Source organism: Drosophila santomea, chromosome 2R, assembly GCF_016746245.2.
Source record: "Drosophila santomea strain STO CAGO 1482 chromosome 2R, Prin_Dsan_1.1, whole genome shotgun sequence".
NCBI lineage: Eukaryota > Metazoa > Arthropoda > Insecta > Diptera > Drosophilidae > Drosophila > Drosophila santomea.
In genome coordinates, this window is record NC_053017.2 from 11911652 (window position 1) to 11936096 (window position 24445).

At 44.5% G+C, this 24445-nt stretch overlaps 2 protein-coding genes and 1 long non-coding RNA gene across 7 annotated transcripts; 1 reads left to right on the forward strand and 2 right to left on the reverse strand.

Moving 5' to 3' along the window:
- The first annotated feature begins 33 nt into the window (after positions 1–33).
- On the forward strand, positions 34–20271 carry LOC120446354 (homeobox protein orthopedia). 5 transcript variants are annotated; one of them, XM_039627283.1, is made up of 8 exons: positions 34–616; positions 1114–1377; positions 7143–7438; positions 8054–8209; positions 17093–17297; positions 17411–17536; positions 18487–18653; positions 19041–20271. In XM_039627283.1, exons 2-8 carry the CDS (start codon positions 1347–1349, stop codon positions 19308–19310), a joined length of 1251 nt encoding a protein of 416 aa, XP_039483217.1. In that variant the 5' UTR covers positions 34–616; positions 1114–1346; the 3' UTR covers positions 19311–20271. The 5 variants fall into 5 exon arrangements, with proteins under 5 accessions (XP_039483217.1, XP_039483218.1, XP_039483220.1 ...); XM_039627284.1 differs by having other exon boundaries at positions 8075–8209; XM_039627286.2 differs by lacking the exon at positions 17411–17536 and having other exon boundaries at positions 8075–8209.
- On the reverse strand, positions 5586–6800 carry LOC120446355. The gene is made up of 3 exons (XR_005615843.2): positions 6462–6800; positions 5986–6400; positions 5586–5907 (listed from the first exon to the last, which is right to left on the reverse strand). It is a non-coding gene; the product is annotated as an uncharacterized LOC120446355 (long non-coding RNA).
- Positions 20272–21524: 1253 nt separating the features above from the next.
- On the reverse strand, positions 21525–24242 carry LOC120445338 (calcium and integrin-binding family member 2). The gene is made up of 5 exons (XM_039625674.2): positions 24175–24242; positions 24066–24100; positions 23381–23523; positions 23152–23274; positions 21525–21999 (listed from the first exon to the last, which is right to left on the reverse strand). The coding sequence occupies exons 1-5, from the start codon at positions 24223–24225 to the stop codon at positions 21782–21784; spliced, it is 570 nt and encodes a 189-aa protein (XP_039481608.1). The 5' UTR covers positions 24226–24242; the 3' UTR covers positions 21525–21781.
- Positions 24243–24445: the final 203 nt, after the last annotated feature.

A 24445-nucleotide genomic window follows, 5' to 3' on the forward strand; every position in this document is an offset into this window, starting at 1 on the left:
CACTGCCCTCAAATGCAAGCGAGCAGCGCTACGTATACGGCGTACAGCTCCGATGCGATACGATACTGCGATCCCATTCGATCCGTTTCCGATTGTCAGTGCCTAGAAAGCCGTCGCCAGCAGAGAGACACCATTAACCGAATTGATCTAATTTCAAAGGGAAATGCCATGGCATAACTAAGTGAAAATGTGCCCGAAGTGCGAAAAGCTATCAATTAAACAGTAGAAACAAGGACGAGCGACCACACCCGGTGGTGGAAGCAGGCCGTGTCCTACGGCGGACATTGTCCGGCTGTCAGTTGGTCAAACAGTTCATCAATAAACGATTTCGACTTCCGTTTCTTTGCGTGTCCCCAAGCTGTGCATGTCTGCGTGTCCCTATGCGTGTGTTTGTGTGTGTGTGTGTGTGTGAGTGAGAGCTAAGGAAACTTTTCAACTTCCGGCCAAGTGACTTGGATTTAATTTCTTTGGCTTTTTTATGGTCAAGGCATTTAATTAATTTTACTATGGCAATTTGATCGTCTGCTGGCCTGAACTCTGACCCCAGCCCATAACCCTGTGGCATACACACAGCAAACAAGGAGGCGGAAAAAGGACGAGGAGTAGGAGGAGCCAGGTGAGTCCTTGGCCAAATGAGCAATAAAACTCAATGCAAATACCCACACAATCGAACTTTGGCAGAAGTTTCTGCGGTTAAGGAAAGTGAAACGGATTTAGTTTTCTGGTAAAACGCACAATACTCAAATTACCCAAATAGCTGGACATTTGACAAGGGGTCAAAGTTCATGAGATGGCTAAATATTTACAGCACACAGGCAATTAGCATTCTTAAACGTTTTATCATGAAAATGTTAGCTTTGGCACATTATTCAAAAGAAGAAAAAACAGACAAAAATCAAACACTCAGTTATGATACGAGAAATACTGTTACATTGTAGTGTAATTGCAAAATGTTGAAAGCTGTTTTATACAATGTATACTATAAACATAAACATAAACAAGTTATAGTACTGAAAATTAACAAGTACTTCCAGAAGGCAAAAATCAACATATATTTACATACGACTTGAGCAGAAAGCAGCCATCCAAAATAACCAATCTGTTTACTTGCAGCCACACCCATTTCCACCGAACAATTGAGATGTAATTTGCACCGCAGGTGAACTTGAACTCCAACGTTCTGTGATAGACGAGTATACGAGCAGGAAGTCCCATTGGGATTCCGCCATCAGTACGATATCGATTCCCGATTCAATCAAATTGGATCCCGAATCTTAACTTTTGGAGCAGCAATCAGAAACAGCGACAAACTGTCGACTCTGTCGATCCGCAACTTCTCGGCAAACATGCTGAACAATCTTGGGGCCAATGTGCTGGGTAAGTATTTTCCCCAAACCCTTTCGAAAGGGGGGAGGGGGGGCTACGAGGGGGGCTGCGTATAATGTTGCAATTAAGATCGGCAAGTGAATTGCGCTAATGTATAATAATGTGTGTATTAATCCATCGCATCCGATCCGGCTGGCCATAATTAAACTAATTTCTTGAGCACACCCACAAGCCCCAAAGATCGCGGGTGTGGGGGGTAGTTACTCGTACTTCCGATCTTGCGATTGCCATCCCATCTCATCTCATCTCATCTCCAATGTCTGCTAAATGGCCTATAATTGAGACGTCTAACCAGATGGCGCCAGGTGTCGCGTGCATTTAGCAATAATTAAGTTGTGTATTTAACTAACTCGGCAAACCTTCTCCGGATTCCCATGCCCATGCCCATTCCGATTCCCAATTGGGTGTGGGTGTGTTTGTGTTAATTGATATAATTGCTCTTTTAAATATGCCGCAAATTGTGAATTACATTCACACACTCATTCATTCACTTGGCGCACGCACATAATTATCAAACTGTACTTGTGTCCTCATATTAATATATTAATAAATCTGAATGCATACATACGTATGTACGTGTGTGCAGATGAATAAATTATTTTTACCACACTGTTGATCAACGATTCAAGCACTTTCAATTTTGGCAATCAATTTGTTGTTAGCCGTCCAACACTACCAGAAAATACAGTTTGCAAGTGCAATTGCAACTGCAACTGCAACTGCTGCAGCTGCAACTGCAGCCATGGATGAGTTATGGCTCGCGTTTTTATTCAATTTTTATTGCCAGCATCCTTGCGTCCTTCGAAACGTAGCCATTAATTACTTTTATTAATTTATTGCCATTTTTCACGCGCCAATTGTCCACGCCACTTGGGCCACGCGGCGTATGCGTAATGTCCATAGTTGCCATTGAAGATGGGTGTTTAATTAAAGGCTAGCGAGGAGTTTACACGCCTGAAACTGATCTCACTGGCTGCCATCTGTGCTATCTGTTATGGATTGCGACTGTCAAAGTTGGGCTTTAAAGTTTTCGCAGGATTCAACTTCTGCCTGCTCCGTTTGCCCATGGAAAACTATAAATTTCAATGAATCGCAGTGCGGAATCCTTTGGCCAAATCCTGCCCGCAGTGCTGGAGTCTGCCATAATAAATTTCGTGAGCCTTTCTACCGAGTTTCGCACAACAGAAGAGGCCAAAAAACATTTGCATACTGGTTGCGTGGTGGTAGAGAGGGGCAAAGTGGATTGTAAGAGAGGGGAGCCCTCTCACAATTAAGAGCAATTTGCATGCAAAGAAATGGCAGAACTTTCCCCGTATTGTCGTCTCCCCTACTAATGCTTCATTTGCATGCGAAGCGAAAGAAGCTCGAATGGCGTTCGTTTGGGCGCTTTTTTCGTGAGCCTCGCATTAATTAAATTAATTTCATGATTGCATTTGTAATTTGCACAGACCCCCTTCAGACCCCCCGTTGCAACCTCGAAATATCTGCGTGTGCTTCGCTTTGTGCGTTCGGCATTTTTGCGGTGGCCTAGGCTAGTGAAATATGTGTGCTTAATCCCGCTGAACATGGCTAAAAACCCCCAGTGCCCACCCACTCCAGCAGCCCAACTCCCATATCCGCTTTGCATTGAAATGTTTTGCGGTTGCTGCGGATTCTGTTCCCAGTTGCGGTTAGTTGTTGGAGCAGCCCAGATTCCATGCCATGCCATTCCAATCTACGATTGGATCCCAACCCATCCCATCCCATCCCATCCCATCCAATCCAAACCAATCCAATCCGAGCGATCTGCATCGTAGTTTGCCAACTGGAGCCCAAAGCCTATGTCCTGCTAAAAACCGCACAATTTCCAAATTTCAATAATTATGCACATTGCAGAATGCACATGCAACTGACGGCGAATCTGGATGCAAGTGCTCTGCCATGAAAGTACATACGTTTCTGGCCATTCGGCTGCGTTTCTGGCCATTCCGGTCATTCCGGCCAGAGGTCCATATATTTTGCGGGAGAAATCGCGTCGTTCGCTCCCAAAAACAGGCAAACTGATTTGCGCAAATTGTGCAAATTGCTTGCGCGATAAATTCATGTTTGCCAATTTTAATTAATTAATCGCTTTGTGCGGTTTTCATTTCGTTTCGCTCCTCTTTCTCGCCGGACCAACTAAAATGTTCGCATATCAGGCCACATGTAAATGTATCTGGGTCCAGAGTGTTTGTATCCGCATCTGCATCTGTATCTGTATCTGCATCTGTATCTGTATCTGTATCTGTATCTGAATCTGCGTGCATGTTGCCGCTGCAATGTTTACAGTTTCGTATTAACGCTATCGCAATTTTGGGCCAGGCAGCAAATTTGCTGGAGGACCAAACTAAATTACGATGATAGATAACAAAATTATGCCCTATTAGCACGCGTCCTAATGATTTGGGAACATGCACAGGTTTTTATGTCCATTTTGCGGTTTACACACAGTTTTTGCAAAATGTTTGTCCGCTTTCTTATGTTCAATGGGAAAATTGATAATGGGTTGGGGCGTGAATTAAATTGTAATCACAGTATTTAGATTTTTGAAAGTATAAACAAAGAGGGTAAGGGGTTTCTATACTGCTCATTGAATTGAAACTTTGTGATAAGTAGCTTAATTGATTTGGTTTTTGATTATATGAATACAAAGATATTGTATTGAGTTCATTTAATTGTTTAGTTAAACTTACGTCTTATATCTTATATAAAAAGTGTGACTGCGGTATACTACTTGTGTTAACTTTTTTAATAGCGAGAATGTTAACAGGTTAACCCATAGAGCTGCCACAAAAAGTTGACTCCAGAATCGAGAAACTTTAGCCCTGAATGGGACTACTGCGTCATCTTGATCTGCATACACAATGAACAGTTAGGGCTGCTTCTTTTTAATATTTATGTGTTACAACTGTAAAAGGCGAGGTGAAAAAATCAAAGTTAGACCAACTAACTAACTAGCCAAGCCGGACCGCGTTTCCACCAGCCAAGTGCGATTTCGAGAAGTGGCGCTATTTTATGGCTCCCAAACGTGGCCCAAACACACTGCCCCTCTGCACACACACACACATACACTCATACACCCATAAATGTATCGTATGTAGGTACAATATTTGAAATTCGATTTGAGAAAACAGAAGGAAGCGGGAACAGTTGGATGTTAAAAGTCGCACTTCTTTGGAGCAACGGACCAGCGAAGCAACGAACAAAACGGCGATGTATCTGTGGATATGCATACGAGTATCTATCTATCTGCTATCTGCTCGCAGCGGATACATGTTTGAGATGTTGCCATCGAGCGTGAATTTCCAGCTGAGGGATTGAGCATCCAACTCGATGGAGATATCGCACCTAACACCGCGCCTTAAATTTACTAATCACGAGCAGAGAGTTTTGAGGCTTAAACGCCATTCGATGCGTGCTGCGTAATGCCCTAAAAATATATGTCAGTGAGCTGGCAGCTTCAGATACTTTCGTATCTCTCCGCTACAGTTTGCCACAATTGCAGTATCTTATATCTTTTGGGTGGCTGGCAGTTTCGTCGAGAGGCGGAGGGGTTTGGTCCCGATTGGGGACGTCACCAGCTGAAAATCGCTAATGAACAGTAGCCGCACTGGGTGTATGTGTAAAAATTAGCACTTTCCGGGCAGCGTTTTAAAACGCAACAACTACAAAAGGCCTGCTTCAGGGAATGTCGCTTGTAGGAACTCCATATCTTTTATTTGTTGATATTTATATTTATGGTTTTATGTGGCGTCTCTCGACGCTCTGAACTCGTTCACCTGCTGCTGACTGGCACTGGTCAGTGATACTGAGTTGGCATCGCTTTCGTCGAATATCTTGTATCGCTCCGCATTGCTGACGTACGTGCGTCTGTGATGTATGCCGAAATTTTAACAAGTCCAGCTCGAAAACAATAAAAATCATTGAGAGCCGCCATTCCCGCCACCGCCAACATCAAAGTCGGCAATCGAGAGTGCTGCGTTTGTCCGCTTGAGAAATCGAAATGGATTGCAACTGGGAAAAAAAGGATTGGGAAGCAGTGGAGGAGGAAGTTTCCTTTTTTTTCCGCTTAGTTGTGATTTGCATGTCGGACTCGCTTTCAGCGGAAACTGGCCAGTTGCCTTACTGCCGCCTACACCTTCACTTTGAGCCCAATCCAACCGAATGGCCATCATGACAGCATCGTCCCCCAAAGGTTACAACTCGGGGACGAGAGTTCGCATCAACCGGCGATGAGTAAATGTTTGACTTGCAGCAACAGTTGAGTCCGGGCCACAAAGGGAATCGGGCGGAAAGAGTTGGGCCGGAGTCTCTCTCGCACGTACATGTTAAAAATTCCAGGCGTACGATGAAGATGACTCTCCCGTGAATCCCTAACCCCGGACCCCGAACCCCGAACCCTTTTCACTCACTACCAATCCAGCAATCCAGTGCCATCCAGCGATATACACGTACAAATAATATGGCAACAAAATAAAAATACGTTACGTAGTCAAGTGAGGCCTGAAGGTAGAAAAGGGGTTAGCACTTGGCGGCTCTCTCTCTCGCTTTTTGTATCTGTATCTGTATCTGTATCTGCACCTCTATCTGTATATGTATCTGGAACTGCGCCTGTATGTGTATCTCAACTTCTGGCCATATCTATGTATATCTCGCACCTCGGTTTCTTCTGCTCCGGTCCGCTCTCTCACGTTCGTTACTGTTTTTGGCATCTTTCGCCTTCTGAATGACAGGTTGTTGAAAAATTCAATTTATCCGATCGCCGCAGTTCGTTTCGAGCAATCCTCTAGTTCGTTAGCTCGGCGGTCGGTCGCCAATCGAAATTAATTACTAGAGAAAAACAAACGTTTTCCATTTGAGCGGCACACATGTGAATGCAGAGTTCAGTTGTGAAACATTTTTGATAATCAACAACAAAATTCAACAAAACATTTGCCAACTTCGTGTGCGTGTGTGTGTTTTCGGTGGCATTAAAGCTTGAGTGCTGACCTTCTATCTGTGAATTATTGTGCATTTATACGTATTTCAAATAATTAAGCCAATCAGAAGCTACTTACATTGGACATTACATTACATTGGGCATCAAGCGATTTTCAACCACTCTCACTCTTTTGCGCCGCAAGTTGTATCCGTTTAATAGCGCATAGCTGCGAGTTCGTCGAGTGTGTTGACACCAAATGTACGTACAGGCAAGAATCGGTGGAAACATGGCCAATTGCAGCAGTATCAATTTCAATATGTTCCAAGCCAGCCAGTGCACGTGGCTCAAAATCAGATTCAGGAACCAAAGCGATACGAAGAACAGCATTATTCAGTAAAAAAATATAAATCGATCGAGCTTCACTAAGTCTTATTAGGGCTTTTGAGATATTTTTCCAAGCCAGCTGAAATTGAGATCTAAAGTGATACGATGTTCAATGGATTATTGATGCATTTCATTTAATTGTGCTAAATAAATGGGACTTATAGAATGGGACTTTATAGAATGGGACTTTAGAATCGCAGAAGAAGTTTTTATGATTTACTACGAGAATCTTATAAGTGAGCGTAAAAGCCGCCGGTCATGGCTTTTTGAGTTTAAACATATAAATCTATATGGAATAAACCAAAATCTGCTTCTTGACAATAAGAAGCAAAGCTCTCCTAACAGTTTTTTTTGTTGTTCTCTACCAAAGCCCTTTAGGAAGTAACTGTGTTTTAGCTAATTTAGTATTATAAACAGCATTTTTCCATTTCAGGCCCCAAGGATTGTGATCTGCCCAAGGCCGCGTTGACAGCACTGCACGCGGGCGTCAATAGTTTTGGCCAACTGCCTGTGGGCCCCAACTTGGCCGATCTTGGCGGCGGAGCGGGAGGCGGTGGTTCCTCCGGCGGAGTGCCAGTGGGCGGGGGCGTGGCACGCCTGCACATTTCCGGCGGACTGTGCGACAATTCCAATGCGCTGAACGGCGGCAACGGAAACGGAAGCAGTGGCAACGGCAACAACAACAACGGCAACAGCAACAACAACAACAGCATGCAGCAACAGGATCAGGTGAGCAGGCCAGCGCTATATAGAAAGAGAGCGGGAAAGAGAGAGAGAGAGAGGGAGAGGAAGAGTGTCCTTGTGGCAGGAGAGAGGATGCGTCATAGCGTCATAGTTGATACGAAACTTTTTTAATAATCCATGTTCTTTTCGATGTTTATTTTTTCCTTCAAATTCTACTCTGCTATGCTACAAAATCCAAAATCAAATACAAACCAATTCGATTCGATCCGATCTGAAATTCGAAATCTGAAACGAAAATGCCAATGAAAATCTGTTTCCAAAAACGTGAATGTGTGTGTTCTGAATTGTGTAATGAACCTAATTAAATGTGCCATGAATCATATTCGTATCTTATGAATCATATACGTAAACTATAAACCAAAAGTAAGTGTACTTTGATTTTCATACTTTACAACCGTAGAACTCCTAACCTACTACTACTACTACCTAGTCTAATTGTAATTTCTGTAGACCGTAATCCGTAAACCGTAATCCGTATACCCTAACGTAGTGCGTAGCTTGCATTTCTAGTATGGTAGTTCACTGTCACTGTTGTCAAGACCCCACCATCGAGGACAATCCACTCATTATCCTTTCACCTTCGCCGTGTCTGTCTTCCAGCACCTGGACAAAAACAAGCAGAAGCGCCACCGCACCCGCTTCACGCCCGCCCAGCTGAACGAGCTGGAGCGCTGCTTCTCGAAGACCCACTATCCGGACATCTTCATGCGCGAGGAGATCGCCATGCGGATCGGCCTCACCGAGTCCCGCGTCCAGGTGAGTTAATCCTCCAGAGAAATCTCGTTCTTGATAGGAATAGTGGCGGGAAAAGGGGTTCTATCTTCCCAAAAGAGACACTATGTTCAATAGGCAGTTCAATCTCTATCAATGATTTTATTTAACTAAATGCAGCTTTGCATACGTAAGGACATTCCTTCATATCCTGCCACACATAAAACGGCTTGTTTTAGTGATTGCAGTCACTATTAATGCTCACTTTTCAATTAGCTTAGATTTTCACATGAAGAAAACCTGTCTAACTATAAACTAAAGCCATAATAAGACTGTTTCTCTGGACCATTTAGTTATTATTGTGGAATTTCTGTTACTTAATTTTCGTCAGCAGTTGTGAGTCATTTTGCGTACATTGCTCCTACCTAGATAGCCTTCTTTTCTTTCTCTGTACCAACTAACTTTGCGTGGTTTGTCCTGCGGCTCGACAGTTGTCAGTGGTCGTAGCTGTCGGAATATCGGGCTCAGTTCGTTTTTGCAGCGACATGACATTTCACTTGTGTTGCACACAACCGCAACGGACATTTGGATTTCGGATGGCAGGGGGGACAGGAGGGGGGTGGGGCATCCTTCTGCCAGCTTGCAACAGTTTACGAGGCTCTGGGCTGAAAGTCGCCGCCGAACGCCATTTAAGCGCCCAAAATTATACTTTATTAAAGCACATAAAGTCACATTTAGTCGGGCATTCAGCCACACCCACACACACACACAGGATGCTCTTGCCTTTTGCCTGGAAAGTTTGTGCCAAACACACAGACACACACACACACACACACAGAGAAGCGTTGGCACATGCATACATACACACAATGGGCATTATCCTTTTGTGGCTGGCACAGCTCCCCTGTGCAGCTGGCTGCCATTATCCTTGTCTCTCTTCCGTTTGCCCCACCGAATCCCCGAATACCCCAAATCCCGAATCCCAGCTCCGCGAAGGTCCTTTTTGCATGCGGGCGGGCATTGTTTATGCGACAATCGAATTTACTGCTTCATTAAATTTGTGTTTAAGCTTCCGCTTCCGCTTTCACTGCTTGCTTTTGCTCATTGCCTGGGATTTGTGCTCCGAAAATGGGCGGGAATTGCTCTGCGGTGTAAATGAATGCCAAAAACTTGAGGCTTTTGGCCTCTTTGACTTTTGGACCACAACTACTGCTAGCTAGTGACAGCTTCTGCTCCAGCTAAAACAATTAGCCATGAGTGAGCAACTGAGCGGCGGCGACACCTTCATGATGATCCTGCCCACATCCTGCCCAGCCGCCGGATGTGTCCTACTTTGATAAATTGTTTTAATAATTGCGTATCAGTGTTTGCCCGTTAATGCTTTTTTCCAACCACTTCGCCAGCGCCCGGGATCCGGTTGTCCGAAAGGACAATGCAATCACCTGCCAGGGGGTAAATCAGCAGGATGCGGGGTGCTGGATGTGGGGTGAGTCTGGATGTTGTTCAGTTAGAGGGAACTGCCGTCGGCTTTCACATAGCTTTCTTTTTGCGTTGTTGTTGCAGTCCTGCTGTTTTAATGCTTGATTTTGCGTTGTCGTTGCGGCTTAGTGGATGTCAGGCCGTTGGATTAGTTTTGGGATTGCTGTTTAATAAAATTAGCATATAAATTAAGTTCGCAGTCGAAGGCGAAATAAAACATTTAGAGCATCGAAAATTTCACACTTTCACGGCTATGCGAGCGCCGAGGTCGGCCCTTCATTCGATATGCACACACACGTCTGGCCCTAAATCAATCTACAAGGATTTGCAGTTAATGACGGCATAAAGACAGACCTCCCCCGCCCTCCTTTGGTAGATAAATGCCCGAAAAACGCTTGTCCATATTAGCCACCGAAAATCAAGTCCAAGTAATGCGTGTATGTGTGTGTTAAGGAAGCACAAGGATTTTTTCCCGGGCTTCAGCAGGTGCATAAGTTATGAGGCTCACGTAGTGCGTAGTGGCTGAGCGGCAAACTCACACGTGTGGCTTGCAAAGGAGCAGCATTTATGGTGAATATAATTTAATAAAAATAAAGATCGCAGTTAAGGAGCAGCTGCCCCTCCTCGCGCTCTTGCCTAATCGGATTTTCTCAGTTTTGGGCCAAATTAGAATAGCCGAAAGCAGCGGGCGGCAACCCGACAACCCGGCAATTGTTAATTTGTGTTTTCACACTGCGCACAATTTGTGCAAAGGACAATCTGCTTGTCACACGTGACATCCCCGCGGGGGGCAGCCTTTTTTGCGGGGGGTGGGGCTTGCCACGGGGGTGTGGCCAAGAAGATGGCCCACCAAATTGACTTATCATGATCTGGCATTGTCAACAGCACCGTTCTTTCGCCTTTGTCTTGAAGGCTGCTACATTTATTGGTTTGTTTATTAAATTGTTGCAACACCAGGGGGTGGGGTGGGGCAGGGGAAAGGTCGAGCGGCGGCACAGCACGTGTCTGTGTTGGTGGGTGTGTGCCGGTGCACTAAATGAATTTCTCACGTGATTAATTTGCCCGGCAACCTGGCCAGTTCTCAGGCAAATTCGCGGGGAATGCAGAGACTAAGAAAACTAATCATTTGCCTGGCAACAAATGCAATCTCAATGATGTGAATCAATGATTCACATAGCAACTTTCACACAAACACATCAAAGTGACCTGTTGTTGTTCTCAATGAATTACAATTGTGTGTGTTTATTTAACAACGATGGAATGAATGCATACTATCGTTAATTTTCAACGTCGTGTTTCAATTCAATGTTTTTAGAAACGTACGTCTTAATATTCCTGACATTATAAGTTTCCTTCAAGGAACTTTAACTATTTCTGACTCAGCAGGAAGCGGCAATATCGATTGTGCTAAGCGAAGTGGGCGAGTGACCATTCCCATTCCCATCCAGAATGAAGGAACTCATCGGCCTGCCCACTGTGAGCAGTGATAAATTATTGCCTCGACTTCAGACAGAACTAATTTATTTGCTGAGCCGCCTAATGCCCCTCTAATAGCCGTTCCCCCGCCCACCTCCCAACTGCTCCAGATTCTGGAGAACAGGAGAAAGCAGGATGCTGGGAATATCAGCTATATCCATGTGACGCCCGGCCAATATGCGAGTTTTGCGCCGAAATTAGACGAAATATTTTCATAAAAAGAGAGCATCTTTATTAAAAAACTGAAAGTGGTGGGGAGGGGACAGAGGGGATACACGGGGTCAAGGAGACAAGGAGACAAGGGGACACTGTAAAATGGCGAATATTTTTCAGCGGAGCACTCGAAGTTGGTCCAAAGGCGACTGGGTCGCGTCTGTATAACCATGGCATCGCACATTTTAATTAAACTTTAATTGAAATACCAAAAACGAAAATATGCAACCGTCGAGGAAAAGGAAAAGTGGTAGCCATACCAAATAAGTGGACGGGCTAAATTCAGCAAGAGCTTTAAAAGCCAACTCGGAAAATGGGGAAAGGGGGGGGCGCATTCTCCATAAAATGCACATAAAGAGCATCAAGGAAATCTGGCACGCATTCTGTTTATGGCATATGAAGCAATTCCAAAAGCAATTTCGTTGATACTTTTCATTGAAATGTTTGTGTGAAAATGGCGTGCCAAAGTGCCGGACGGACTTTTGCGGGATGGGCGGCAGATTGGGGGTACTTTCTGGGATAAGCTGCTCCAAATGCTGCCGCCATTGATAGAATGACAAGAGTCCCCACGACCCAAACACAAAAACAAAAAAACCAGAAAGAAAAAAAAACCAAAAAGAAGCGAAAAAAGGCTGAAAAACTTTGTAAAGCTGGTAACAAAACGAATCCGAGGACAGCATCCTGGAGCTGCGCATGCTCCACGAATGCAGCGTAACATTTTCGGGGGTTGCATTGGACACCATCCCCCAATGCCCCCGTACTCCGGAACCCCGAAACCCCTTAGCCCAATCCCCGAAACTGAATCCCAATCTGAGCGCCGTAAGGAGGCTGCAGTTGCCCACGGCAACCCACAAAATGAATGGCCGAAATGAAAAACACAAGTCCCAAAAATTGGGGAAAAAAAAAGAGTGAATATGCAAAACTATTTCATAAATCACTAAGTTCAGAACTCGGTCTCGGCAACCCCAAAGAGGCCAAGGAATCGCTTTGATGCCAAAGTCTGTCAAAGGACACATTTCGCCGAAAGACGGCTAGAGTGGGTTGCGGGAGTGTGGGAGTGTGGGAGAGAGACGGCCATAGTGGACTCGGTCTCGGCGGGTTGGAGCTCCAATCCCAGGGGAATTCCGAGCTGGGTGGTTGGGTGGCTTTCTGGGTAGGTAGCGGCAAGTGTTGTTGGGGCTGACTCGTAAAGCAGGATTTAAAGGATAACATAAAATAAATCGACTGGTATTTGTGTGTGTGTGTGAGCCCAGAAGGGCAAAGGGGAGCAAAAGTCGAGACGGCATTTTATGAATTTATACACATTTTTTATACGCTCAGGAATGAAAAGATATTGGCCGAAAAGCGATTTCCATAAACCACTCAGAGCCGTAGTCGCACTCGCAGGATGTGAGAGCGCAGATAGGACCAATAATGATAATAAAAAGATGCTCGAGCTGAAGACAACGAACGCAAAGCCAAGAAAAACAAGGGCGACATCAAAGGCCGGCAGCCAGGGGACAGTTTGTGTGGACTTTGTTGAGTGGCCATTTTATATTTCGGTTGCTTGGCAGCCCCCCAAGAGGGGGGAGTGGAGTGTGCGGAGTGGAGAGTGAAGTGGGCTAAAGGAAAAGCAATATGCTGGCCAATTGATTTTTGATTATGCCCCCAACAAATCCAACAGCGGAGAGCGAGGCAATAACCAATCTACAGGATGCCAGGATGTGAGGATGCAGAAAGCCAGAAAGCCAGGATGCCAGTATGCCAGAATGCCAGAATGCTGGCCAGCAAAAATTGTCAACGCAAACGAGCCGAAAAATATTATTGCACTTTCTGGCTTTTGCCAATCAAGCGTTTATTAAGAGATGCTCTCCACCTGTCCTTCGATCTCCATCGGTTTGCAACTATCCCCGCAAATAATATTTGCATTGGGGCTAATCGAATTTTGATTGCATTTCTCTGCAGCTCTCGCACAACTGCGACGCTTCCGCTTCAGCTTTCCCCGCTTCAGCCGACTGATAATTTTGAAATTGGCTTTTCAAGTGCGGCTTGTGCTGTGCGGCAAAGTGCTTTTCTATGTCCACATCGATGTGAGCACTCGGTGACACATGCAAATCACGGGCGAACGTGAAAAAATCCGATTGTAAGTTCGCTCTGATTATCCTTACAGCTGTTAAATCGGCCATTAGGCATAATGTGCAATTAATGTTGCATAACGAACCGAGCTAAGCAGAGCAGATATCGTAAACAAGTCGGCAACGAGGGGATCACATAGATGACATACCATTATGGCACGCAACTGCAATCATAAGCTGAGGGTTTCGGAATGACAGTGGCCCAATAAACAGACAGGTTCATAATAAAAAGCCGCTGCTCCTGCAACACCCACCCCATCATAACACCCAGATCCAGATCCTGATCCTGATCCTGACTCTGCCACCCCGGATGGGCAGGACACCATCCACCAGCCCATAAAATCAAAGCAAATCACTTGTTATCCCATTTGCAGCCGCACTTCCGCCCTCCTCCCCCACCCCACCCCACCCGTGTAATTTGGCCGATACTTAATTTCTGACTTCTGCTTCCATTTGCTCGCCCCTCGTGGGCATTTCTGAATCTACTCTACTCTGCTCCCTGGCTTTTCGTTTCGTTTGCTACTGGGTGCTAATATCTGCGGCCTGCCACAAGAAATTGCCTTTTCATGAACTTGACTCATTTATTATTTGCAACAGTTGCCCTCCCTGTTTGTTTGCCTTTTGCCACGCTGCCTTTTGCCTTTTGCTGGTGGTGTCTTCTCTGCCTTTGTGACTGCTTTTGTTTGTGTCAGTTGTGAAGTGAAAATTAAAAGTCCAAACATGGAAATGCTTTCGTATGGAACATATGGCTGAAATTTTTATTTGGACCACCAACTTGTTTGGGTTTTCGTTTTTTGTGAGTCTGGCCATGCTGTCTGCAGACTAAACTAGCTGGTTTTTATTTATCGAAAAAGTTAATCTCAAAGTAGATAGTAGCTTGTTGAGAATTGGCTTTGTAATTCAAATTAGTAGCAATTTAAAGAAGGCTGATGAAAAACCTTTTAAATATTTTCTATAATTTGCTGATATTGTCACATAAATCATTAAATTTTTATTATCATAAACCAATATGGCTTTGATTGCCTGTCGGAGGTCTCTTAGTAAACTGGCAGATATCCAATATGCATGCCATTTCTCCTTAGAAAATGCCTCCCTAAAAGGCCGTAAAAAAGGCGTATGATTTGAATTTCAGCTGGAAGACAGCCACTCAACGGCTGATAATTTATGCATAAGGGTGAAGCTTAAAAAATTACCGTTAGACACACAATTTAACGCGACATAAGGAGCTATTTTTTATGTTTTGGTTTGGGTTACGCTTCCAATCGTGTGCAACTGAAGGTGGAAACAGAAACAAATCATTGGGAAATACACACATACAAACTGGGATTGCCTGGCACACACACACACCACCAAATAATGCAAATACATACGAACACTTTTCGGGCAGACATAAAAAATAAATGTTTTGTTTAACCGACATTTTAACGCCTATTTACGTGCCGTGCACGTCATGCACGTTATGCCAATTTAATGGCTCGCAGCCTTAGAACAAAAAAGCAGGCAATGACTTTTGGCTTTCTCTTCCTCTTGCTGCTTCCCGCCTCGCTCTTCTTCTTCCAGCTACTTCCGTTCGCATTCCTTGCGTGTGTGTGTGTGTGTGTGTGTGTTTGCGTGTGGGTGTGTCTGTGCGGTCGAATAGGGAAATGCTCTTACACGAATGTGGCTAGCAAAATAAAACAGCAAGCTAAATTAAATTTACCGAACCCAATAAGCCAGAGGGAGACGGCAACACGGATGGGGGAAGGCGACGGAGCGAGAGAGAGAAAGAGATGGCGAGAACGGAGGCCAGACAGTCAGACATTGTCTTAAATTATTGAATTAAAAGTTAATGAATAGAGCGACGCATAAGCACGTAAAAAACATAAACAAGTCAAGGTCGCCGACACAGCCCAACCCCCAGGCATAAATATATATTGTATATCTGTGTATATACATACATACCTACATAAATATATGTTACACCCCATTATCCCACCCTTTCTCCATCCATTATCCCTTGCACAATCTGGCACATTAGCGTCCCTGGTGTAACATCCAGAAAACGAGTGATATTCCGACCTGAACAACCTGCGATAGTTCCAGTTCTGTTCGGTTGGGTTGGGTGCGTACACAGAGAGATAATAATAGTCAATTCATATGTATTTTAATTGTGAAGACGATTTAGGAGCTACCCCTTCAGGAATAGGGCGTAATGGCATATAATTTTTACTTACAAGAACTAGTGAAGTATCCATTTTTAAATGACTACAACTGAGTTTATTTTTTATCTGTACAAATATTTTAAATTAACACACTTATTTTTCAATTCAGATTGATTTTTCTCTGCCCGAACAGTTTAGGTTTAGGTTCAGGTTCCGGCGTCGTTGTCCGACATATGACGAACCCACTGGGGACCATCAGGCCATCAGAAGGCCTTACAAGCAAAGTTACTTTGCTCGAAACTTGCCATTTTTCTTTCTGGCTCTTCCAGGCAGCGACTACTCCCCGCCAGCTCCTTTCTCGCTTTTGGCCCGCTGTTTTGGCCGTATTCCTTTGCCATTAGTCTGGCGCACTCAGACAGAAACAGTCGACGCCGACAGTCGGTGACAGCTCAAGATTTGCCACGAAATGCTGGGATTTATAAATACTATATAGCCATCTACCTATATACGTACATATGTGTATGTGTGTGCCTGTGTGTGTGTGTGTGCCAGAAAGTGCCTGTGTGGGTGGTTGGTTGGTTGGTTGGTTGGTTGTGCATAACGGTTAAGTTGTCAACCCGACTGCGAGTGATGTGGATGCGAAGGCCTGATGGCCTGGCAAAATCGTTTCCATGTCACTAGTCATTCAACGGCAGGCACTTTGTTTTTATGTTTTTTAAGCACAACTCCAAGAAGGCTGAAAAATAAAATGCTACCAGTTGTGAAAGCAAAGCAATGCCTGAAAGTTGAGAGCTGATAGCTGAGTTAGCTCAGAGAGCCAGCGGATACTGCGGATACAGCCTGCCCCTAAATGTAGGCAACCCTTTTTGGCTTGTCTATCCAAAGTGGGGGGTGTGGATGGATAGGGTGTGGTGCAAAAGGAGATGTGAGATGTGAGATGTGAGGAGTGCTTGTGTGCTGCCTTGTAAATGTCAAAACCCCAACGTGTCTACCTTGTTCGGCTCCGCCGTTCTTATGCATATGGAAATGCCAATTTGAAGCGGGCACATCCGACACGGGCCTCGACCTCCACGACCCTAAGACAAAAGCGTATCGAAGGTCCAGCCAGCCACTCGGTAGTCAAAGATGCCAAATTGCCCGGCTGGTGGGTGGGCCACTGCCCATATTGGCCGAGGAATTTACATATCGAATTTATGTACATGTAAATGTGGTCCGGTTGCCGCTTCTGCGTGTGTGTGTGTGCTGTGTCGAGACATGTTTTGACTGTCACGGCGGTAATTGATCTCGATTAAGACCATGTTTGTAGGAGGCAGCTACTTCGCAAGAACCCCGAGGGTTGGGCTGGGCTTGCCCTTAAAGCTAAATATGTTATTAACTTTAAATCACTTGGTTTCTGGCCCAAATATAAACATTAGTTTGAATTCCAACAATCAAGTAGTTGAAGTAGTATAGTTTACTCCTATATTTCACAGTTGCTATAGCTCCTTACCCGGCTATTCTTACAGGTCTGGTTCCAGAACCGCCGTGCCAAGTGGAAGAAGCGCAAGAAGACCACCAACGTGTTCCGCACACCGGGTGCCCTGCTGCCCTCCCATGGACTTCCGCCGTTTGGGGCCAATATCACCAATATCGCCATGGGCGATGGTCTCTGTGGCACGGGAATGTTTGGCGGCGATCGCTGGAGCGTGGGTGTCAGTCCGATGACGGCAGGTGAGTGATTCCAGGCGGAGGCCCTGCAAGAGAGCTGCCAACTAACAAACCCTTACTAACTGCTGCCATTTCGCCAACTAACTGCTGCTCCTGCGGAAAACGAATGGGCTCAGGCTTTGGCCAGCTGAATCAGTCGTCGCCACTGTCGTCCTCGCTGAACAGCGGCCTAAACTCGGGCATTAACATGGGTTCCGCCTTGGGAGCGGGCAGCTATCAGCACTACGGTCTGAATGCTCTAGGTAGGTGTCATCGGGTTGGGTGTCAGTCCCCAAAAGAAGCCCCCCTACCATGACGATCACATGCCCGAAAATTTTCCATCTGCATGCTGACGGCAATGGGCTAGCGTTGACACTTTTGCGCCTGGCATGATTTTATTTATCGGGGCGCTTTGTTTAGTCGCATATTTGCCTCGGGAGGCATTTATTTGCTTTGCTTTCGATGCCATCGGGTTCCAAATCCAATTCCAATTCCAGTTTCAGTTCCAGTTTCAGTTCTGCCCGACAATTGACCAAACACGACGCCGAGTCCGCTGTGTCTCACATTTCTTTGAACTCATCACACTTTTTTCGGTCCTCAGTTTTCTGGTTTCGGTTTTTGATTTTCGGTAGCCCCAAAAACATATGCACATCGTATCATTTATAATGCCCCGGACAGCCTGTTTGCTCGATCAATTAACAGGCAGCCGTTTAATTTTCAGGAATACCCAAAGTCATTTTTTCATCTTCGTTATTTCGTTATTTTCTTATTTGGTTTCGTATAGTTGTGCTAATTGACATTTTGGAGACATGTTCATGTCGATTTTTTATTTTTCGGCTCTTGCTACCGTCAGCAAAGTTTTCATTGTTACACTTTTTTGTTGAGGATTTTACATATTTTGTGTGCCCTGACTGGCTGGCACAAATTACTGGGTGACATCACGTAATGACAACAAAAAAGTTGCTTTATATCCAGAGATAAGCCAGATGTACACGTCTTATCAATCAAGTTCCAGCAAACAGCATTGATAAAGCAAAACAACATCGAATGTTGCATTGATATAATTGTTGCATTGATATAATGTTGCTTATAATATTTCCTTTCCATACCCAAAAGTCAAGTTTTTAAGTTCGAATAAACCAGTGACTTAGCTCTTATCTGTGCAATTTCACAGGCCGCTTACTAATTATGTGTCTCGTAATTCTCCCCGCAGGCGACTCCATGATGTACCAGCACAGTGTGGGCGGGGTCAGTTGTGGGCCCAGTGGTTCGCCGAGCGCCACCACCCCGCCGAACATGAACAGCTGCTCCTCGGTGACCCCGCCGCCACTTTCCGCGCAGCCGAACTCCAGCCAGAACGAGCTGAACGGCGAGCCCATGGTGAGTGCCCCCGGAATGTTGTGCCCACTGAATGTATGGACACAGTTTTCAGATAAATGAGTACAATAATAGTTTAACTAATTTATGGCACAGTTTTTAAATCAAGTGCAGGCGGAAATAAAACTAACTGGGTGTGTGTCACAAAATGAGTTTTAGATGTGTTATAGAAGCTCAATTTTTAATGGGTCCAAGTTTATTACTTCAACAATGATATACCACAAATATCTAGTTCTGTTTAAAAATAATTTAAGTCCAGAAATATCTAAAAAAAAAATGAGTTCGGTGCAGCCAGCATTTGAAATCCACTTCAATAGCCTTAAAATTATAAAAAACTATTAAGCGTAAATAATCAACACTAAATGTTAATCCATCTCTGTTATTTAACAGCCGCTGCACCAACAGCAACAACAACAGACTCACCAACATCAGCAACAGCAAACTCACCAACACCACCCGATGGCGCCACCAACACCCACACAGCAACAACAGCAGCTACCGCAGTCCATGCAGTCGCCGTCAGATGGCGCCAACGATACACTACACAGCATCGCAGCGCTGCGGCGGCGGGCTTCGGAACTAAACGCGATTCCCTCCTACCTACAGATGGCGCCACACAACTACGAACACTACAATTCGAATTCGAACTCGGTCTACTGAAATTTGTTGAAAAGCTTCGAAAGCTTTTCGGATTACGGGTGAAAAGCCGACCGTTGGGAATTCAAATTGCGAGGCTGCGCCAGCGAAGCGTTATAAGATAACCAAAACTTATAGGCCTAGGCTTAGGGCATTGTACAATTTATGTGTTTGCATTATTTGTTTCATGATTTCCACGATTTCCACTAAACTTAAAAGACTATGATGAATGTAAACCATGTATACGAGAAACGCAGCTTGCGAGAGAGCACGAGCACTAACGATTTATTCGAAGCTAGAACCTAAGCCAACTATGAAACTATTCCCGCATGAATTGTAGACCTAGAATTAACAATTAAAAACGTAACATTTGCCGTATACGACAGCTGTATAAACTGGATCGCCAGCGAGGATGGATCGAAAAGTATCCTCGTGGCGTCACAATAATTTTTGGCCAGCCGAATTGCGCGTGACTCGCGCTTAGTTCGTATTTAAGCATAATTACAAATAATTACGCCTAATTGTTTAGGACTGTATGTAAGTAGATCTATTCTCATGTAAGTGTTGTTGTTTTTGTGTATAGACAGTATACTTCCGTTGCTATCTCTCGATCTAACCATACGATACAACCACAACCCATAGCATAGCGAACGAGCAGCGCCGACTATAGCGAACTGTAACTTAGACCAGATGAAACCCAAATCGCAGCTTAAGTCTAAGCTCAGCTCTCATAACAAAACCGAAAATAGAAAATCGCAAATTGGAAACCGATAGCCGATTCAGATTCAGATACAGATACAGATTCAGAGTGCACGCATCCAATGGATTACTTTTACGATTACCAATTACAAATTATACAATTACAAATACCACTATATATATGTACATGCATACATGGCATACTTGTAATAGACTTTCTTGTATCGTTTAAGCCTAAATTTAAATCCAACTAAAACAAAAAACGAAACACAATTACTCTGTATGTAATTATGCGTATTATTAAATAGTAAACTAAATTAAAAGCTGAACGTGATTTGCATAACAGTGAGTGAAATGGAGGTCTTGTAAAGAAAAACTCGTTCATTGAGTGGCACACTTTGTGCCTCGCATTGAGTGGATAATTGATATCTAAGAGGTATCTATAAAAAAAACTATGGCTTTGAGGGCTATGACTACAGATACATAGATAGATATATAGATAGATAGATAGATAGATAGATAGATAGATAGATAGATAGATAGATAGATAGATAGATAGATAGATAGATAGACATATAGATAGATAGATATATAGATAGATAGATAGATAGATAGATAGATAGATAGATATAGATAGATAGATAGATATATAGATAGATAGATAGATTGGTTTCCTATGAAGTAACCATTAACGTGGCCATTTATTTGGTTTCCACCAGTACATCGTTAGCTACTAGTTACTGACTTCAAATTTGTTCGTTTTCCACTATCTTGTTGACTGTGTTTATCACATAACCGCGTCACATGAGTGTTGAGATTTCGACTGAGAGTTCGGAATTTCTTTATTTTTCATAATTCAGAAATTGTCGGACGAGTGTGTGCCACTTGCCACTCGTTTTGCCCCCTGAACCCTTGCAGATGCAATTACAATAATTGAATAGGATTGGGGCGACAGGCAGATGCTCAAATGTCAAACAAGTTTAAGCTGAAAATTGCCAAAATTTATAAAACTTTGACAGTGTGCAAAGCATACACACACCCTCACACACATACGCGCACGTTGATAAGAGTCTGCTTTAGGTGAGAGCGTGTGTGTCCTGGGGCCAGGACGATTTCCATTCGCAGTGACGCCCACTGATTGGGGTCGAATTGGGGCAGGAGTGCAGGTCGCAACTGGACCCGACTGCATCCATGGGCTTATAAATTTTATAATGCTCCCTGACATTTGACATGCACATTGTCACGACAATTGGCCTGTGGAGTCTGCACTACCAGTGGCAGTACTATTGGCATTGCCATCGTATCCCCATCCCATCCCATCCCATCACCAGTGACCAGTGCACAGTTGCCATAGATTGTAACCCGTAACCCGTAACCAGAAACGGAATCGAACCCCGGAATCCTAAACCCACAGGCTCTCCAGCTGGGCAGGCAGCTTAATCACACTGATGGCACTTTCATGGAATATGTTCGGGTATGTATATTTGATGCCAAAGCGCACATAAACAATTTAATAAAATATAATATAAAACACTGAGGCCTATCGGTGCGCATTGATATCAATTTCAATTAAATATTAAAAGCTGGGTTATTTTATTATAATAATCAACGCTGCAGATTTCTTATTTTTCTGCATGGTAATTGTATTCAATGAGAGCCACATGCTGCATTTTTACTATAGGTTTGAAACAATAGAACTAATCGAAAAAGGAAACATAGTTCTATTGATATAATATTACTTGAGAACACCCTACTAAAGATATTTTCTCTAAGTGCACCACCGGCGAAAGAAGGTTTCATATTCTGATGTGAAAGGTGGAGAGGAAGTCGGGCGCACGGAGTATAACGTGCTCGAACTCCAAAATTGATAACTTGCCATCGCCATCGACGTCGGCCTCCTCGATTACCTTGTCGGCAATCTGCTGGTGCTCCTCCGGACTCAGCTCGTTCTTGGTCATTGTTGTCAGGCAGGACATGAGGTCGGCGTGCCCGATGAAGCCGTCCTGATCGAAATCTGCAAAGTTATGCCAGACGTAAGTACACACACACACTCACACCACACGCTCATGTGGAAGGAGTGAATGGATTGGGGGAGAAGGGGAGAAGGGGAGAATGGGCAAGGAGATGGCTTACAAAACTTGACATTTCTTGCACAAAAGTCAAGTGATGTGTGCCAAACTGAGTTTGCCCAACAGTCAGCCACGTCGGCATCCTTGTGCCACACAGGTAATCGCTTGCTGCACGTTTCAATTTGTGTCAATCTAATAACGCACATTGAAATAAAGTGCAGCCTAGCTGGCTCACCATAACTTGACTTTCGCAACTAGTTTGGCAAAAATTGTGTCCTTTTGCAGTTGCAGTTGCTGCTGCTGCTGCTACTCGACCTGAGAGATACTTTTGCATCCTATTGATTGGCGACTTTTGGCCCATTAATTTCGTGTGTCAAGTGCACAATCAATTTGCACGAAACTTTTGCTCCATTTATGGTGGCATTTTTCGCTTTTTTCGGTTTTCTAATTTAAATTTCAATTAAAATGCTTATTAGAATTTATGGCTGTACTTGAACTTTGGCCCTGCAGCAGCAACAATAGCAACAATAGCTGCTGCCTGGAACGGCGCCACAAATTGCCCGACCGCGAGTCACCACAAGTCGTGTATGTGTGTGCCACGTTTGGCGGCCATGGCCATCTTCCACATGCTCCTCTCTCTCTCGCATTTCGGCCAAATGCAAAGAGGGCCCACACACACGCACACAACTGGGGCAAGTTCGCCAAAGGCAATAAACACGGGCTGCGGAAATGCATAAACAAAGGCACAAAATGCTGGCCACCAGCTGCAGCTGCAATGAAGATGGAGTTCAGTGATGGCAAGGAATGTATTTATCTCCAGTACTTAGGAGCCAGTTTTATAGACAACAAAGTCTTAACAAAAAGTCTTAGTTCTTTGCATATACATATATGAAGATTCCACCTTCGTTGGCATTTCGTCAATAAAAATATAGTGCCTGGTATTGAAGTCACAGCTCAGAACGCACAACCAGGCGTATACGTAATTTCCAGGCAACAAGATTGTTATATTACCAAACTCGCGTTCTAATGGCTTAAACAGCTTCCATGCTACATTGTCTTTTCCCATCACTGGCCGCCACAACTGAACGCGAACTTACCATAAATTTTGAAAGCGTAGAACACTTTAATGTCCCTCGGCGCCTGTTCGCTAAAAACGGAGAGGGCGTCCAGAAAGTCCTCAAAGGATAAATTGCCCTGGCCATCGCGTGAGAAGGCCTCGCCTGCAAAAATTGCAAAATTGCTGTAGTCCGTTCGTTTTTAGCCCGTTTTTTCTTGTTTATTTTTTTTTTGGCATTGGATTGCTTTGCTTATGCTATTGTTACGCACATATTCGCCGGCGAAAGGGATTCTCACGCAACTCGGGCATCTTCTCAATGCATTCGCAGGGCACCTTCACACTCGAGGCCTGACCTTCGGTCATCTGGCGAGGCACCAGATCCGGCCGCAGCTCACGGAATCGCTTGTGAACCCTGCAACGAAAGGACACACAAGGATAAAGGACTATCGGGAGGCAGCGAAGCTGCGGATACCCTGTCCAGTTGGGCCTGTCTCGCACAGCAACAAATCAAACTAATTGAAAAGCACCTTTGGTTTCCATAAAATACCCTTTAAGTAAGCATAGCTTATTGTTTGCCCATATGAATATTGAATTACTTTGCATTCAAAACTTTAAAAAAGATTCTTTCGGCGTCCTTGGAAATATTATTTTATATTATTATATTGGTTTAAAAAGTAGGCTCACTCTCTCGAGGTTGCTGATCCATACTGTGGAGACTGGCCGAAATGGTAATCCCCGGGAAAGGGTATGGAATGTGATGTGTTGGCGGGGTCAAAGGGCAGGGAGATGATGGGCTTTGTGTTCTGAGTGTCTGTCGTGTGTGTGTTTCTTGTGTTTCCCGCTTTTTGTTGCCACCGCGGGGCAAACAATGGGAGGCTGCCAACAATGGTGCTTTGTCTGCCGCCATATGAAATGGAATAGTTTTGTCTTATTAATGGAATACAAATGGCCTACCGCAGGATCTCCTTGCGCGTGAAGAACGTGCAATCCTTTCCGATTTGCGGACCAGCAATGCATGAAGAGAAATTAGCTCCGGGTTCACTTCATCCGATTGATCGCTCACCTGGTAGTCATCCAATTCCTGTTCCGTAAATGTCACAACTTTGTTGCCCATCGTTACTCGTCAGCCGGTTGGGTTCAGTTCAGTTTGGTTCGTTTCGTTTTTGGCTTGAATCCGCTTGGATTGGTTTATGCTTTTTTGCGTAGCTGCCGGCCAAACCGGTTAGTCCCAAGCGTGAATGGCAACTGACACGGTTGCCGTCTGTGGGCCAACTCCCAGCGCCATAACTTTGCATAGCTCCATGGCTCCATGGCTCCACTACACATCCTGCGGC

Excerpts from the sequence above, each read along its gene's own strand:
- LOC120446354 (XM_039627283.1), top strand. The coding sequence starts at position 1,347 with ATGCTGAACAATCTTGGGGCCAATGTGCTGG. Across the intron at positions 8,210-17,092 it reads TCACCGAGTCCCGCGTCCAG|GTCTGGTTCCAGAACCGCCG; the intron begins GTGAGTTAATCC and ends CTATTCTTACAG. Across the intron at positions 17,298-17,410 it reads TGTCAGTCCGATGACGGCAG|GCTTTGGCCAGCTGAATCAG; the intron begins GTGAGTGATTCC and ends GAATGGGCTCAG.
- LOC120445338 (XM_039625674.2), bottom strand. The coding sequence starts at position 24,225 with ATGGGCAACAAAGTTGTGACATTTACGGAACAGGAATTGGATGACTAC. Across the intron at positions 24,101-24,174 it reads AGGAATTGGATGACTACCAG|GATTGCACGTTCTTCACGCG; the intron begins GTGAGCGATCAA and ends CAAATCGGAAAG. Across the intron at positions 22,000-23,151 it reads CTACGCTTTCAAAATTTATG|ATTTCGATCAGGACGGCTTC; the intron begins GTAAGTTCGCGT and ends ATAACTTTGCAG.